A 13,008-nucleotide genomic window follows, 5' to 3' on the forward strand; every position below is an offset into this window, starting at 1 on the left:
GAGATGGTGGAATTGTTGGATATATATCATTTTATGTTAATGCCTAATTAACTAAATCTCACACCAACTTCTTTTTGAAATCAATTGAATTTTAGAATTTTGTGAATTTGTTATTGAAGTTGTTAATTAGCTGTCTAAGTTTTATATAGTAATTAAATTTATATTTGACATATTTAAGATAATGCAATACTATATATGTATATTTTCAATTAAAGTTTATTTATTTGTTCTTTTCAAGAGAAAATAAAAAGGCAATTATTACTATTTTTCTCTTTTTAATTTTTGGAATGTTTTGCTTGTACACATAACTTAAAAGAAAGAAAATGAAAAACAATGGAAAAGGTTATGCTTGTGGGTTGAGCTTCATGATCCAATGTGTTATTTGTCCAATGGGCCAAAGCCCTTTTGATTTTTATCCTTCATTTTCTTTTGACAGATAACACGTACTTACAAAGCTTAGGTTACTTATTGTCTCGTTTTCCAAAATTTAGTTTTTAGTTTTTGAAAATTAGGTTTGTATGCGTAAATTCATACTCTAATTCTAAGAACAAAAAACGAGTATTTAACGTTTTTCTAAAACAAAAATTGGTTTGTATTTTGTATTTTGTTATAGTAAATAACTATGGATTCTCTTATTATTTCTCGCTTTAGTTTGTAATATATTTATTGTAACCAACAATTGTAATACACCTAGACTTTAACCTCTCGTAATATTCAACCTTAGTGTTTATTAGACTACGAGTTATTCACTCTCTCAATATATCTTATCCTACTATTGTTCGCAATTGGTGTTCTACACCTCATAGCAAAAAAACCACTAAATGATAAAAAAATTTAGACACACAAGAGATTTTAATGTGAAGTGCAAGTAGTTTGCATAACAAAAATCTAATTAGGCACTAGAGAAATGAACAGCTTCCATAAATAGTTAAGTCACAGACAAAAACAAAACCCATTTTGAAATATAAATAAATTAGAAAAATAATGAAGGGAAAAAGAAAGAGCACAAGGGTTGTTTGTGTGTATGAAGCACACAAAAGACAGAGATGTAGGGTTTGTAGTGACCCCATTCTTTAATGGCTGCACTCTACAAATCCAACCATTTCCAAACAACTCTCCCTATCATGTTTCCATTTTTTTCCCGTCAAACGGTTTAAAAAAATCTTCCTTGTTTAATATACAATAATAGAGACCGATAAAAATCTATCAATGAAAAATAGTAAAATTAAGAAAAAAAAGAACAATTGTATAAGAACAAATCGTGGCTGTAAAAAATAGGAGTAGATTTTTAAAGATATTCTTTTATAGAAAAAAAGAATTTAAAGAATTTTTTCTTCACATATATATATATATAAAAGAATAAAGAATAAAGAAGGAAGGAATTAAGTTAGTTTTGAAATTGTGATGGTTGAGATGGCAGCCAGGTGGGCGAAGTCCATTCACCTCACCTCACAGTCACATACCCATCTCTCTATCAATTTCTATAGTATATAATTATATATTCATAAGTTTATTAATATTACATGACAAAATTTTCATACTCAATTCGAAAACGATTGTTTTTTTCACCAACAAATAAAATGAAACATATATTGACAACGATGCAAATCAGTCTCAATCAAAATGCTACACTTGGATCTAATTCAGTCAACTATACATGCAATATCTTTTGAGTTTTCCATTCTTTTTCTATAAACTTCCACACACCCATTCTTATAGTTCCATTTATTTACTTTTAACAAAGTTATTATTGTTGTGGCTAAAAATTAACTAAATAGCATCATCAATAATGGGTAACAATCGAATTAGAAGATAGCATTTCGAATCAAAATATGATTGGTAAGGAGTGTTTGAGCCCAAATTTACACGTTTGGACTAATTAGTCGTTGCTATTACACTTCAAATTAGTTGTTTATAAAGGTGAGCTGATTTGGCTTGTTTTAAACCTCATATAACATGTACAAGTAAATTTGTTATATTGTTGGTGGTGACTTTCTTCCTATTTGAACATATTTATCGACGTGTCGTGATAAGGTAGAGTGATGTGTATTTTTTTAAAATGAAAAGTTGAAATGTGGCATAAACTAAATGAGTATAATTTATTAAGAATATTTGGAATGAAAAATTGGAAGGAGAAAAGGCAATAGTTACATGGAGTGATAAGGCAGAAGAAGTAAGAAGGTCATTTTTACAATTTAATAATACACATTTTTTAATTTTGAATTTTGAATAAGGAACAACCGTGGAATAATAAACTTTTTATTAACGAAAAGAAATTTATTCCATCAGAATATGGTACCAACCAACACATTGCAAGTTCGCAACGTAACTTTTTCCAATTTTTATTGAGAATTTTTCTTTGGAGTATAACCGAAACTCGTAAGCATTTGGACCTCAAATCTGATAGACAAATAGATATCAATTAAGCTAAACTAAAAAAATTATAAAATTTATTTATTCCACCTCGAATTTCTTTGTTCATAATATCCTTTAAGTAGATATTTTCAGTTTTTCATTTACTGTAATTTCTTCTTTTCTTTTCTATCTAATTTTTGTGAATATTTTTTAAAACAAGTCTAAATTTGAAAATTTACTCCTTATAAATTTATTTGAAGATGTTAAGAGTCACATAACTCTATATAATATAAGAGATGAAATCTTATATTTATACTAACAAACATGATATCAGAGTCTATTAAACCCAAATGGGTATTCGATACGAATATTTGATTAGGGGAGGTAAAGAGGGCACGATCTTAAAATATGTTGCAAAAATAGAGAAAGCAGACTCTTGAGTTAGGAAATGAAAAGGAAGGTAATTTAAGTTTAGAAAGGGAAAAAGGTGAATTTGGTTTAAAAGGCTTCTTTTTCACGGTTTTCATTCTCTGGGCATCACAAGCGGATCCTCTAATGTGGTTGGAGAATGATTTTTGCAATTTTTATTTATGTATACACACACACACACAAACACGAGCCTCACGGTTGTTGGCTACAAAACTTTGGAATATATTTATTCTATCAATTATTTATTAAAGTTTTATATATTCTATAATGTCTTCCTATAGATTCTATAAAACACAGGGATATATTTCAAGTCTAGATATTAATATTTGTTCTCAAATTGTGATAAGATATAGATAATAAAACATGAACAAAAATTGAGGGGAAAAAGATAGATGTTCTGATGCCAATTTCCTTTTGAAAGTATAAGCACAACGAAGATGAACTAAAAATTGAAATATGATTATATATATATATATAGAGAGAGAGAGAGAGATTGAAGTTTTGTTAGGATTACAGAGTGCAATATATTCCCAAAAAAGACCTAAAATAAAGAGAGAAATATACATAATTTTATTATTAATCGTGTAGGTTGATGATTAGAAGGAAACCCGAAAGCAACCGAGGTGGTGGTGGTGGTGTTGTTGTTGGTGGTGGTGGTGGTTATGACGGCGGTGGAATGAATTTTCACGGTCAATCATGCCTTGCACGTGCCGAAACTCTTCCACATGGCAAGGAATAGCGATGGTCCCCTTCTGATCAAATCCGTATTCTTCCTCTGCCTCCTTCAGTAATTGCATGAACCGCGGGTGATTGAAATACATCACCGGCACCACAAATCTCTGTTGCTCTTCCCCTTTCTGCCCCACTTTCACCGCCAAACACCCTTTCGGCACGGTGGCGCTGGACTGCCGTCGTCTCTCTCCGCCGCCCATTTCTACGACGACTCGATAAAATATATAAAGTATATATGTACGTGTGATTTGAAAGGATATATGAGAATTAAAAGGAGAGAGAGGGATTTGGAGGGGAATTTGAAGTTGAATTCAGAGATGGGGAAAAGGCCAGGGATCTGATGGAGTGAAGGGAGGAAGTGTGAGAGCGTAAAACGAGGTGGGATTGGGGGAGTAATTGGGAATGGCCATGAGACTGTGTTTGGTTTTAATTAGAATTAGATTTGTTGAGAGAGAAAGGGTTCCAATTAGGGTTTGGTTATATAGGAATTTGGGAGTGAATTAAAAACCATAGAAAGTGGAAGTGGGTCTCCCCCTCCCTCTTTGTCTATGCCTTCCCATCAAAAAGCATCCACTTCTTTCATTTCATTTATAGATACTCTTCCCCTTTCCCCTTTCCCCTTTCCTCTTTCCTTTTCTTTTCTCCTTTTCCAATTCATTCAATTCCTTACACCAAATAATTCTCCAATTTATTCAAACTCTAAATTTCGTTTAATTGTAATTTATAAAACTGTTCAAACATGTTATTCAAAAGAAAGGTAAAAGTAAAAGGTGAAACTGAATAAGAGAGAAGGCAGAATATATAAAATGAAGGTGCGTGTGGGAGTAAATTTAAATTATTCGTTTGATTCTAAAACATCCGTAATACGGCGACGTATGAGGGTGATTAAGAAATGAGAAGACACGTGAAAAGAGAGCGCCCGTGTGGAAGGAAGGAGGACACGAAGAGAAAGGGAAGTGCCGACATGAGACTGAGGTGTCGTTCAATGAAGGGAAGAGGAGAACGACAAGTCGACAGGAGAAAGAGGGAAGAAAGAGGGGAGCTCAGTGGTCTAACATTTAACACAAAAACATTAATTGCTTCCCCAATTCATTCATTCATTTACCTTCTTCTTCTTTTTTTTTTTCTTTTTCCAATAGATTAAACTAAGAAAATCAAATTAACATTGGTCATTTTGAACGATAGTTTGTGATGATGTTAGATTCCAACTTTTTTTTTTATTTGTCTCACTTGGGTATAATTTTGAAATGTTTACGAAAAGTATCGAAGAAAATGTGATTCAAATGAAAGATAAGGTTTAAGAGTTTTCTTCGACCTCAAATTTAATTATAATATTTCTACTTTATCTCATAGTAATATTTTTATGAAAGAAAGGCTCTACGTTTGTTAATGTATTTTTAGGATTTATAAAGAAAATGCTAATATAGATTATTCTATTTTTTTATAAAAAAAATCAACATTTAAGAGGGGATGAATAATCAATAAAATAAAAAAAGAAAAAAGAAAAACTAAAATTGAAGGACGGAAATAAACCCATAATAAATAGGGACAATGTCCTTTATAGTACCAATGGAGACGTTGTGTTTTACTTAGGAAATGTATGGATTGAAAACTTCGAATTAATTAAATTTAATATCATAACTAAATTTAAGTCAATGGTTTAATTCACCTTTACAAGCAATAGAAAGGTTAATGAAATTAATTAGGGTCAAATTTAATCATTAGGTACTCTATCCTATGTTGATCATAGTTAATAATACCACTTTCTTCAATAGTATTTACACCAGGAAGAATCAACTAAACAACTTACTTAGATTGAAATAAGATATAGATGGAAAGAACACTAATTAATCTTAGCTTTAATAAAAGAGTTACAAGGATTGTTTAACTACAAACATATGATATTATTACGCTTTGATATGTTAATTATTCAAAAGCTAAACCCAATACATTGATTAAAAAATTTTGTATCGGAAGGCATGATTACATAGGTTAAAGAAGCATTATATTTGAAAAAAGATGCAAAGTGAGATTAGAATAAGGGGAAAAGAAGTAAGAAGGGGAAAGAACCACACAAAGTGGGAGAGATTGACTTCAAAATATACCTTTGCCATTATAACAAATACAACTCATTATTATGAAATTATATATATTATATGCAATGGGCATTATGTGTATATATGTTTTTATGTTTAAATTATATAAAATATTTCATATATTTTCCTTTTATTAAAAAAATAAACAAGTTTTTTTTTTCTTTTTTAATTTCAAGTTATTATAATGAAGGATGATGGGCTTTGCGAGTGGGAGACGGGACCATTTGAGCTAATCATGGGATAGCTATTAGGCCGGCCCAACTAGGCAGAGTTTCACTCAGATAATTGGGCCAGCTAAAGGTCCAGTCTTTCTAACTCATCCCCACATTTTTCTCAACAAAAATTGAAGTGTTGAAATTTATTTAAGATTTTGAAAGCATTTTTTAAGATCACACTTCAAAACAAAGAAAATTTCCAGCACAAAAATATGTGTTTCTTAAAATAGAACCCTAAACACAAACCTAAAACATTTATCCAATTGAGCTTTAATTTAAATGATCATTTTGTATCTATATAATTTGTATAAATTACAAAAACATAGAGAGTTCACGATAGGTTAAAATTACAAATCCATTGTTTCAATTTGATTTGGATATCTAATGTCTCCTCACTTTCAATTTCAATTTTGTGTCTAATACAAAATATCCATACCTACTAAAATCTTTAATCTATTCAATATATCTTTAACTATTGTAGATAGGACAAAAGTAAAAGTTTAAAACTCTATTAAACATAAAACTTAAACTTACATTAAATATAAAAAACAAAAAGCTATTTGACATAATGAAGTAATTAATATCAAACCAAAAGTGTTTTTATTATTATGCACTGGTGGATACAAGAAATGTATGAAACTACTTTCTTTAATTTCAAAAGCACTCTAAAAAGTTGGAAAGAAAAATTTGTTTAGTCAATATATATATATATATATATATATAATGAAGTAAGAGTTAAATTAAAAAAAATATATATAAAAAAAGAAGCTGTGTTGAGTCTTTATTGGATTCACAAAATTGGAAGGACAGTGGTAGCCCTCCTCAAATGGGGAAAACTGCAAACTTTTTGTTGGAGAAGGCAACCTATAGGCACATAGTCTTACACTTCAAAACTTGACTTTTTACCTTTTCAATGAACAATCTCACAATTTTCAATATCCAAACACTGCTAAAAACAAACACAACACAATCACATTCCAAAGTCAATAACAAACGTCTCTCTCTTACCCACTAAAAATTAATAAAATTCAACCTTTAAATAATTAACTAAAGAACCCCATATTTAAAATTCAAACTATGTTCCTCTTCATCAAGCTTCATGTTCATATTCCACAGATTCCAACCACAAACAAATGCTAAAAATCAAATATTTATGAAGAGTACTTACCATCCGGGGCATCGTCATTGTCGTCGTCGTTGAAAGCGAGCTCATTTAATTACAAGAAAATGTCTTCGGAGGCTAGTATGAACATCAAGGAGACAGAGGTAAGAAAGTTTAAAGCTCGTCATCATTTGAGAAGTCAAGTCTTTTGCCTTTTTTTTTTTTTTTTTTCTTTTTCAAATCAAAAAACACATATAAACTTAGCAAACTTTTTAATTTTTGGATCATCGATGTGGCTCGCACTTAATAATGCATGATTTGTGGGTTAATCATTTTGTTTGTTTTTTGTTTTTTGAAATAAAAGAAAAGGCAAAGGGGTGTAAACGTGTGGGGATCAAAAAATGCCATAAAAAGCTTGATATATTTTAAATAATAAGAGGTAAAAAAGAAGCAGTTTTTTTTCTTTAATCAGACAGCATTTTCTTTTTTACTCTCCTTTACAACACTTCACTTTAAAAGGAACAAGCCTTGAATCAACAAAACCCTTTCTTGTTCAGTAAAATTTTGAAAAAGAACAAGAATATATATATACACACACACACAAACACACAGATATAACTATTCTTGCGTTCTGTACACAACTTAAAATCCGAAAAAGAAATGTATAATAATCAACGAATAACTAAAAGGTTTAGTATTTGAGGAGCTTTGGGTTACATTATATTTTAAAAGTTAAAATACATTTGTGGATTCTCTTTTCCTCTCTAGCTATCTCTCTAGATTCAGAAAAGATGATAAATTGAGCATAGATGATATAATATTATCAAATAAACACATAAAATATAATTAAGAGTCAAGAAATGATAATTAACTCAAGTGTCAACTATTTTGTCAAATGGGTTTCTTTTTTCCCTAACAAAAAATTTACCAAAAGATAAGTAAATCAATAAATTACAGAGTTAAGAAATTACACAATTAGATCCTGTGACAGAGAATGTGAAGTTCATGATTAAGGATTGAAGTACTTAAAATGCAAATGTAAGAGAGAATACTTGCATTAGTAGTGAAAACTCAAATGGGAAACATAGATATTAGTTAAATAAGAGAGTTTAAAAAAAGGATGTTTTTAAAATTTTGTTTTTAAATGTTGAGGCTAAACATTGAATTAGAGTGAAAGAAGAAGAGGAAATAGAAAAAGAGAGGGAAAAAAGAGAGAGAAATAATAATAATAATGTGTTCGAGGGAAGAAATTTGAAGAGAAGAGAAGGAGAGATCTGAGAAAAATGGCAGAAAGAGACAGATAAGATACTGAAAGCCATCATGAGAAAAATCTGTGTAATGATTATACAGAGGAAAAAGGGTCTACTAGAAACACTGACAACAAAAACACCATCATAGCTTAATTACAAACCCAACAACAACAACCAACCAACCCTCCCCCTAAAAAAAAAAGAAAAAGAAAAGAAACACAAGAACACATACACAACAGTCAAATAACTCCATCATTATAGCTATAAAGAAAATCTCCACACAACATAAGTCATAACTAACAACTAATTGATATAAAAAATCAAAACTTGATGATTTAATTAAGTGAAAAACCCACAGCCAAGAGAAGAGAACAAACGAACCTTTCTGTGTGTGTTTTTGAATGGGGGAAACTAAGGAGGAGGCAATTGGGGGGAATGAAGCCTGGTCCGACGACACTAATGAATTCAAGAAATGGATGAAAAAGAACAAGTGTCCTCGAGCCAGACAACATTCCCCTCAAAAGAAAATATGAGAGAAAAAAAAGCTTCTAGTTTTCTTCAGATCTTCAAATTAACTCCAGAAGAAACCCTAAAAACCCTAAAACCATGTTTGGCTTTGGGTCATTTCCTTATCTTCTATCCCCCCCCCCTAGAGTTTCGCCTTTCTTCAAGGGGGATGAGAAAGAGATAGGAGAAAAAAAGAATTGATAATTAAGACAGTGAGAAAGAGTTGAGCGTTTGGAAGGGTTATAAGAAGAGGGAAAAAATGAAAAGAAGTGAAAAAGGCAAGGGATGTAAAAGACAAAAACATTGGGGGTGGACTTAGACCCCACCACCTGCCTCTCACTTTTCACTTCTAGACATGACCACGATTCCATGCATCTCTCTTCCTCTCTTAAACGCTCTCTTCTACTATCTACATCCAACCATTATTATAAAAATAACTAAGCTTGATACATGAATTAGACCAATCAAATTGAAGTCGGGTCAATGTAAAGTGAGGCCCAATCTGATGTACCTGAATCATGCATGTCCTAAGATCTTGCACTGATGTAGCCATATTTCTCATACATTTTGATTTTCGGTCAAAAGCAAAATTAGGTTTAATGTCCCTTAAATTCCAAGTTGTTTACCATGTTTTAGTGTTTGGGTCATGAAGCTATTGTCGGATATATATAATCAACTAAATGTGTTGAAAGTGACGATAAATTAGGTTTGTGTGTTTTAATAATTTTTAGTTTGGGTGTTGTTGATGCGACAATATAATTAAAGTGAGATTCAATCCAATATGCTTGAAATACTTGGGAAGATCAATACATCCAACGTTAAACTTTAGTACGGTGCTTAAATTAGCATTTAATAAGGGTGTGATTGTGTTCTTCTTGCATTTTAACTTAGTGTTTGGGTATCAATAGTCTAGTGTTAGGTTTATGTGATGAATGACTATAAGTACTCTCGGAATGATCTATATCAAGTCAACAGACAGTTTTTTTCCTGTGTGTTAGGGCAAGTTGGGATGCATTTTTCAAGTTGATTTGTGGCCAAAACTTGAGAATTGTTGTCCATAGTAGAGATGTGAGCCAGATGCCAACAAATGGGCATTTGAAGATGGTTGTATGAAAAGTGTTGAATGGTAAGATATTTAAGAATTGATATAGATCTAAATTGATGGGTACATGAAATGGAAAATGATAACATTGAAGGATGGAAGTGAAAGATGTAAGGATTGTGAGGAATAGAGACCGTTGGATGGATGGGATAATGTTGATGATATGGAAATGATGAAAGGATTGAAAGGAAGAGAGAGAGAGAGAGAGAGAGAGATAGAATTAATGTATTGAGAAAAGGAATCAAAAAGTAAAGAGGTTTTGAGAAGTCAGAGGAGTGGTTGAGTTTTATTGAGCTGCCCCCATAATCCAATTCCCATTTAATATTTTTGTCCACTTTTTTTTTTTTTCTTCTCTTTTTTGGTTATCAATCTCATTCAATTTTTTTTCAATTCCCCATTTCAGTTTCTAAAGTTTTTAAATATTCAAACCAAGGAATTAATTAAATAGAATTGAACTTTTTTAGGGTTGGAATTGTGTATGAAAATGAGGGACCCTCGTATGCTGTGTTAGTGTTTAACTTTTTAGACAGTGCGAGGAATTCGAGGAGATGACCCACAAAATGCCCTTCACCTCCTCACACACAAACACCCATACCCAACACCCCCACACACACACACACACACATACACCATTTTCTACTATTTACCCTAATTTATATCTTCTCCCCACCATTAAGATTTCACATTGGGCTCTCCCATTTCTCGTCTGCATTTCACATTTAACCTCTACCCCCCTCCCCCATTCTCCTTGGTCTACTCTTGCTTTAGACATGCCTGTAAGATTCTTATATTATATTATTCAACACAGATAATAATGAACAAAGACAATACCAAAATTCACTGATTACATACTCAAACTCTCTTTCTTCCTTTTTGAAAGTGTCAAGAATGGCTTTCTCTATCTTACTTTTCAAAATGTAAACTTAGTTAAAATGGTAAAGATGAGAGAGAGAGAGAGAGAGGGTCTACACTCTCAGCTTTCCCACCACTGTCTCATTCAAACTTCGCCAAAACTGACACACTTTCAATCCTTTTCCCTAATTCATCTCATCTCTCTCTTACAATATATTTACAATTACACACACATTCACAAATACTTTTACATTTTTTATTCACACCCCACAATTACTTCATTTGATTAAGATACAGCAATAATATCTAAACATTAAGTATCTTTTTTCTTCTTTCTTTTTCTTCAACAGCTTATCAGGTATTAAAATTGAAAGTTTAAACACTTGTAGAAGAAACATAGAGAAAAAGGAAGATTTTGATGAGATGATGATGAAGAGAGAGAGAGAGAGAGAGAGAGAGAAATTGAATTATTAAATAATAAATGAGGAAAGCCAAAGGCAAAGCCAAAGAGAGGGTGTGTGGCTATTGGGTTTGTTTTGTTTGATGGGTTGACAGAGACAAGGCATGGCCTCAAATCAAACACCCAAAAGTGGGTTTTGGTTTTGGAATTCAAAAGTTTCTTTTTTCTTTTAATAATAAAAAGTCTTTTGAATTTTTATTTTTCCCAATATCACGTGGGTCGGTTTTTTTTTAAATACATTTTTAAAAAAATCTTTCTGGAAATTACGTTTGTTTTGTTGTTTTGAATGAATCATAATTACATCCTTTTTTCTTTCTTTTCTTTTCCCCACTCTCAAAATCTTTTACACACATACCTAAATATGCTCAAATTATATTTTCTACGCAAATATAAAAATATGTCAATGTCAAATTTTGATTACTTCCTATACAATTCAAATATTTAACTTTAGCGTTTATAAGTCAAAATTAATCCTTTAATATTACTTTTTTTAAAAATATTCGTAAACATATATATTAACTATCAAATAAGTTTTATTCATGATATTTAAAAGAAAATTCATTCAAAATGAACTTAACTTTTATTTTTTCTTATCAATAATTGATTATAATTAGAAACACTCACCCTAGGATTCTAATTAATATCTTATACATTATCAAAATTTTAACAAAACTATCCTTGACCTTTTTATTGAAGTTTCAAGATTATAATTGAATATACTATAAATCAATATGGAAGTCGTGAGATAGTAACTAATTAAGACATTTAGATTAAGTCTTAAACAACGGCATTCAAACATATACTTTCCACCTAAGACTTCAACAAGATGAAAATTTGGAAATATTTTAAGAAAGAGTAAGTAAGCTTGATAAAAATAAGAGTATTTTCTTTAATAGAAAAATGGTAAAGTTAGAAGAATAAATTTTAAAATTAGAGCAATAATTTTAATGAGTAGAGACAGTGAGTAGGTGTAGGTTTTGAGAGTCCAATCATACCATGTGACCTCTGAAAATGAAAAGAGCAGCAAAAATGGGGAAGAGGTTTTCACTATTTCATCTGTTGAATGGAATTTTTTGAAAAAGTCAAAAGGACTCTCCAAAATTACCAATCATTTAATGTGAAAATTCAATCACAACTCTACAAAACACCCTAATTAATTCACGCCTCATTTTTACACATTCAAGTATCGAAAATCATAGAATGATTAATTGAAGTTCTTAAAAGTTCAAATAAATAGCTTTTATTGCATTATTAACATAAGAAGGATGTTGGGGGGAAGTTTTAGTGAGAAGGGAAGAAGAGGAGGAAAATGTCGGCTTCAAATTTCAATGATTTTCATAATCTTGAAAACTGTGTTTCTTTCTTTTTGACAGCAACCACTAAATTAACCACATGTCAAATACAACTATGTAATTTCACTTTTTGCTCCATTTTAAAAAATTAACAATCTTTTAGATTTGTATTAATTAAGTCTTTTTAACTTTATGTAAATGCATTTCTTGTCAAAGAAAATTAGAGAATTTAGTTGAAGAAATTATAAGTGACAACTTAATTCTATACACAAAAGTTAAAAGTTTGAACTAATGTGATTACTAAGTTTGATGTTTTAATTGATGAAATCCATGACGAAGCTCAAGTTTAAACAAATACAAATACAAGAGAACATATTAAAAGGTAGAGAAAATGAATAGGCAAATTTTTATTTGTTCAAGTCGGTGGAAATTGACTTTCTTACCAAAGAAAATCTATAAAATTGAATGAAAATGAATTATTGTTATGATATTTAAAACAAATTATTTTGAAGATGCAAATTCTTGTTTGATGTTAATGCTTAATTGTCTTATTTTAATTACTTATACCCCAATTAGTTCAAGTTGAATAAGAAACATCGCTTTTGTCCAACTACTA

At 30.6% G+C, this 13,008-nt stretch overlaps 1 protein-coding gene across 1 annotated transcript; it reads right to left on the reverse strand.

Moving 5' to 3' along the window:
- Positions 1–3,222: 3,222 nt before the first annotated feature.
- On the reverse strand, positions 3,223–4,127 carry LOC101204264 (auxin-responsive protein SAUR32). Its single transcript, XM_004133743.3, has one exon. It carries the CDS (start codon positions 3,714–3,716, stop codon positions 3,381–3,383), a length of 336 nt encoding a protein of 111 aa, XP_004133791.1. The 5' UTR covers positions 3,717–4,127; the 3' UTR covers positions 3,223–3,380.
- Positions 4,128–13,008: the final 8,881 nt, after the last annotated feature.

Source organism: Cucumis sativus, chromosome 3 (genome assembly GCF_000004075.3).
Source record: "Cucumis sativus cultivar 9930 chromosome 3, Cucumber_9930_V3, whole genome shotgun sequence".
Lineage (NCBI taxonomy): Eukaryota > Viridiplantae > Streptophyta > Magnoliopsida > Cucurbitales > Cucurbitaceae > Cucumis > Cucumis sativus.